Consider the following 5,328-nt stretch of genomic DNA (forward strand, 5'->3'; position numbering starts at 1 on the left):
GACCCCCGGAGGGTCAGCGCCTACCCACCTGTGCTGTCCGCTGCGGGCCCAGGTCTGTGGTCAGCGCCTGCCCACCTGTGCTTTCTTCTGCGGGCCCGGGTCTGGGGTCAGCGCCTGGCCACCTGTGCTGTCCGCTGCGATCCCGGATCTGGGGTCAGCGCCTACTCACCTGTGCTGTCTGCTATGGGCCGGGTCTGGGGTCAGTGCCTACCCACCTGTGCTTTCTGCTGCTGGTCCGGGTCTGGCGTCAGCGCCTACCCACCTGTGCAGGGCCCGAGTCTGGGGTCAGACCCTACTTACCTGTGCTGTCCGTCTCTGGGCCAGCCCATCCCTTCCACATGTGCTGTCTAGTTGAGCCCCAGACGTCAGAGGGGCCTGCCTCTGCCTCTCCTGTCCACATCAACGCCCTGGACCCTCTGGGTGTGCCTGTGCCAGTGCTGCCCATGGCAGGTCCCCAGTCCCTGCAGGGCCAGCCCCTGCCTCAACTACCCCGTTGGGGTCCCTTGGGCCCTTTGGGATCAGTTTTGTCTTGGCTGTTCACCTCCGATCCCTGCAGGGACAGCTTCTGCTTCCAGGTCTGGCCCCCAGAACCCTCGAGGGTCTGCCCCTTCTCATGAGACCAGCCCCCTCCCTGCACTGGGCTGGCCCCTGTCCCTACCCCGCCAGGTGTGCCCCCTTGCTGACCCTAGCATCTGTTTGGGACCAGACCTTTGGGCTGTAATCCATCAGACGCACCCTTGCTTCCTGGGATCCCTTCTCGACTCTTCCCACCAGGTGGAGCCCTGTTCCCTGCACACAGGGCATGTCCTCCTCCACACACCACACCACCATCGCCCCCCTTCCCCTCAGGTGGGTCCCCACCTCCCTTTCCTCTGCCAGGAAGACCTGTGTCCCTTCCTTTCCCAGTGGAGTATAGCCCATAGGGGAGAAGACAGCCTTTCCTCTCTTTCTGGGGCCGGGGTGGGTGGAGCCCCTGAAGGAACCTGGGCAGCTTTTCAGAACTGGCCAACTCCTTGACCCCTCTCCTTAGTCCTAGTGGGAGCCTAGGTCCTCCTCCCCATCCTGAGGGAGACCCCTCTCCCAGTCTCCGTCTCCCCGTGGCACACCTGTTGCAGGGACCTGGTCGGCCTGGTGGTTGACACAGTGTTGTCACCCCAAATAAGGGCTGTTGGAGGACTTACCTCTGCAGTCAAAGGTAAGAAGTGGCACCTTCGAGGACAGCGTGGTGCAGGCTGGCTTTTGCCAGTAGAGCTAGACTTTATTCCAAGGTGTGTTTGGAAGTTATGGCACGTTAATGTTACCAGGCCGAGGGCCTTACTTGGGGGCTGCGTGCGCTTCCGCCTGCCCTGAGTACACCCAGGCTCTGAACTGACCTGGGGTTCCAGGATGTGGGTTGGCGGCCTATACTCCTGCACCCTCGCTGGACCTGGGCCGAGGAGCCTTGCAGCAGATCAGAGTGTGTCCAGGGTCAGGACGGGGCGTCTGCACCCGCCCAGGAAGCTGTTAAGTCCTAGGCACGGGGGCAGATAGGAGGATGAGCGCCTGCAGGTCCAAGGTGAAGGTTAATGACCCCAGGAGGGCGGCTGTAAATGTGGGGCAGAAGTCCAGGGAATCTGCTGCGAGGGTGGGGTGGGGGGTGGTGATGCTGAACAGCAGCCCCGCCCACTCGACACCAGAAGCCCCGGGTCCTGACAACCACAGGTGTCCCTGGACTTTGGCCCCGGGTCCCCTGAGAGCAGGGTCACCCCCGTTTGTGTTATTGGAATCAGCTCTGCACTGTGTCAGTACACAGAGCTCAATGTGTGTGACAGGGCTGGTGGTGATAGGTGTAGGTTGTTTTGTCATGTATCTGGATACTTAAAAAGGGACTGTTCTTGTTTGTATGGTCCAAAGCCACATATGTGCTTGTACTCAACACTCAGTATGTCTGCGAATGTGGGTGATGATTCGGTTTGGTTGGTCTTGTTACTGGCCGCGTCCTTGTGGACAGTTGTCTGTGGTGGGGAACAGGCGACCCTGAGGTGTGGGGGGGCACTGTAGAGGGTAGACTGAGGTCCCCGTGGCTCAGCCCCACTCTCCCGCTTTGCAAGAGAGACCCCAGGCCCAGGTAGAAGCTCCTCGCGGGTGTCCCTGGCAGGCTGGCCGGCTTTCACTTCCTGGGATCCTTCTTGGGGCAAGTGCGGAGACCCATGGAGGAGACCCCTTAGGGCGGGTTTCTGCTCCTCAGAGCAGGTTTCCCTAGAGAGCTGAGGCCTGCCGCGGGAAGCGTCGCTCTGGGAGCTGAGCAACAGAGCGGCTCCGGGATTTCTAAATAAAGCAGGGCGGTCAGTTCCACAGGCTTCCTGTCCGGCCCGCAGCGGTGGAAAGGCCCGGAATCCGGCCCGGGGTGTGGTGGCCCCAGCGGGAAGGGTGTGCCTGCCCCGCTTTGAGGCACGAGTGGAACGTGGCCGTGGCTATTGGCGGTGGCCTTGTGTGTCCTCCATGGACCCCGAGAGCTGGACGCCCCTTGGGCCTCTGGGCCACTCCTTGCAGCCACCCCTCTCAACCCACCCCAGAGTGTGTCTTAGGGGCTTAAGAGCTAAGTAGGCGCCGTCCCTGGAGGTGCGGGAGCCTGGACCCACTTTCAGGACGCCTCTCTGTGCCCTGTGTGCTGCGTGGGAGGGCGGGACTCTCCCTTCCCAGGGCCCCCAAGCTGTCTCCAGGCTTGTCCCTGGGCCCGGACTTCTGTACACAGACGAGTCCCAGCCTCCAGGAGCCTCGGCTGAGCTGCTGAGAGCCCCGAGGAAGTGCTCCGCTCGGATGTTTAACCACAGGAGGTTTCACTTTCTGATTTTTGTGGTGGAGCCCTGCTCCCTGCTGCTCCCCGTGGTCACTGCTGCTCCGGAGCTGGGGGCTGGGCATTTGGAAGCGGCTGCAGTGGGGACCCCTGGCAGGAGGGAGGGGAGCCCACTTATCCCTCCTCTGCCCAACAGGGTCTTGGGGGCAAAGTCCAGCCCTACGTGGGCGGGTCTGGTCTGGGCTGAGCCTGGGTGCGGGAGCCCAGGGCAGTGGTGTCTTTGGTCCCCGCAGGGCTCCTCTCCTATCAGGACAGGGAGCCATGGGCCTGTTGGCCTGGTGTCCATGGTGGGACACCATGGTGTCCAGGGCGTCTCCGTGGGCTTTGGGGGTGCCCATGTGCAGGGGTATTTTTTTGGTGGAACTCCAGCTTCTCAGCACTGGGACCCTGGCCTCAGGCTTGCCGGCTACAGGAGTTTGTGCCCCCATGCCGCAGCCCCTCTGTCTCCCAGGTGGCCGTGGTCTCTCCTCAGCAGGGCACCTGGCCAGTTGCTGCCAAGGTGTCCCCATTGTTCCCCTCACGACGTGCCCCCTCTAGGCGCTGCCACCCCTCAGCCAGCACAGAGCCCTGCAGGCCTCTGAGATGTTTTCTGGGTGACTCTGCTCAGTTGAACACAGTTCCTCCAGGCAGGTGGAATGGGGATGCCTGGGTGCCCCGGCTTGGGCGTCCTCACATCTCCCCTGTATGTGAGGCTTCCTGTTCAGAGGCCCGTTGCCACTGCTGGTGGCCCTCTGCTCCGGGGCATGGATAGACGGTGACTCAGGACAGCCCACGGTTCCTACCTGCCTGAGGCCTCCCGCAAGCGGGCGTGGAGGGCCTCCTGCCATGTCTGTCTGTTGGGGTTTAAGACTGTGATGCCTGCGAGGTGCTGAGCCAGTGCTAGGCGCTATCTCCTCCTTACCTGATGCTTTGCCCAAGTGCCCCTGGGAGGGGGTTTTGGTCCCTGGTGCCTCCTGAGCCTTGGTTTCTCTTCTGTGAAAGGACAGTGTCCCACTGATTGCAGGGCTATGGGGGGGTCAGGTGGAGTGATATGTCAGATGGGAAACACCCTCTGCACCCATTTCCATTCACAGCGTTGCACTGGCCGGTGTCCCGCTGCTGTTGTGCAGGCCTCCCTGTCCCTCAAGGAGGTCTCTGGAGCTTGGCCCTCAGAGCCAGGCCCTGTTCTGATCCCAGCCCCTACCATGGAGGTTTGCTCATGGACCTTGATCAGGCCCAGAGCTGGAAGGTCAGAGCCCTCACGGAGGCCAAGGAGGGGGAAGTTTGAATGGGAGGTGAGTTGTCCCATCTCTCCTGAGCCTCAGTGGGTAGGCGGGGTGGGGGGACTCACAGCAGGTCTCCTGACTCCTGAGAGTCAGGATTCAGGGAGGGCTGCACTGGGACCCAGCATGTGGGGATGAGTAGGGCTGGCCCGGAGGGGTCTGGTGTCCTGCACCTGGAGCCACCTGGGCAGGACGAGGCCCTGCTGGCTTAGCAGCCACTGTGTGGAGGTCAAATAAAGGGGTGAGTCCCAAGGCCCCTCCCACACCCTCCCTCTGGCCATTGTCTGCCTCGAACCCACTGCTGTGGTGTCTTCAAGGCCCTGCGACTGTCCCCCTGGTGCTCCTGCACTCTCTCACTTCCCTGGGTGGCTGACACACAGACCATGGGGAGACGGACTGACATGAAGCCGGAAGCTCTGAGCCTGTTGAGGTCTGACAGTTACCAGCTGTGTGACCTCAGTGAAGCTGCGGGACCTCTCTGTGCCTCAGCCTGCTCACCTGTCCAATGGGAGGTGGGGTGGTAGACTTACCAGTGAATGAATGAATGATGAATGAATGAATGAATGAATAGGCCAGTGGGGACAAGGCGGTGCATGCAGGCACTGTCCTCGACTACATATATGAGGAGTCTGCGCTTTCTTTGTCCTGGCATGAGGTTGGAGTCCTTCTTTGATCTTAGACCTGTTGACACAGGATTTCTGGCTGTGTCTTCAGGAGCCCAGATATCCGGTGGTGTTCTCGCCAGGGCTCCTGGGCTCCTGGGCTTCCTGGCTTCACAGGGGTTAGGGACAGCCAGGCGGCAGCCCTGAACCCCAGCTTCTGACGCTGATGTTCTCTTGCTGGATGGTGGCCACCTGCTGCACACAAGAGGCCCCGGGGATGAGGTCAGCCCAGCGCCTCCCTTCTACCCTCCAAGCCCTGGCCCTGCCCCCAGCTTTCCCATATCAGAGTGGCGGCTGCGGGCTCAGACCCACTTCCTCCTAATCCGAGGTCTTAGATCTTGGCCGACCTGGCAGGCAGGCTGTGGCTTTCTCCCTCCCTCATAAGACAGGCTGCTCTTCTTCCTCTTCTCCAGGCACTCTCCACTGGGCGGCTGGTGATGCCGCTGAGTGCCCAGAGGGTGTCCTGCAGGCTCTGGGCCCGCTGCGTCAGGCTGACCCTGCCAGGTCCCACAGCCAGGACCTCCCTCACCTGGGCTGACCTGGTCTTGGGGTAGCCACTGGGGATGCA

General features: G+C 61.8%; 1 protein-coding gene across 1 annotated transcript in view; it reads left to right on the forward strand.

Moving 5' to 3' along the window:
- GNA11 (guanine nucleotide binding protein (G protein), alpha 11 (Gq class)) overlaps window positions 1-5,328 on the forward strand; it is a 27,095-nt gene that overhangs the window by 11,261 nt on the left and 10,506 nt on the right. The window contains exons 3-7 of the mRNA XM_010828435.1: window positions 53-284; window positions 800-849; window positions 1,116-1,195; window positions 1,386-1,456; window positions 5,174-5,310. Of these exons, the coding sequence (XP_010826737.1) occupies window positions 53-284; window positions 800-849; window positions 1,116-1,195; window positions 1,386-1,456; window positions 5,174-5,310 (570 nt within the window). The remainder of the gene's footprint in view (window positions 1-52; window positions 285-799; window positions 850-1,115; window positions 1,196-1,385; window positions 1,457-5,173; window positions 5,311-5,328) is intronic.

This window comes from Bison bison, unplaced genomic scaffold (assembly GCF_000754665.1).
Source record: "Bison bison bison isolate TAMUID 2011002044 unplaced genomic scaffold, Bison_UMD1.0 scf7180017864492, whole genome shotgun sequence".
NCBI lineage: Eukaryota > Metazoa > Chordata > Mammalia > Artiodactyla > Bovidae > Bison > Bison bison.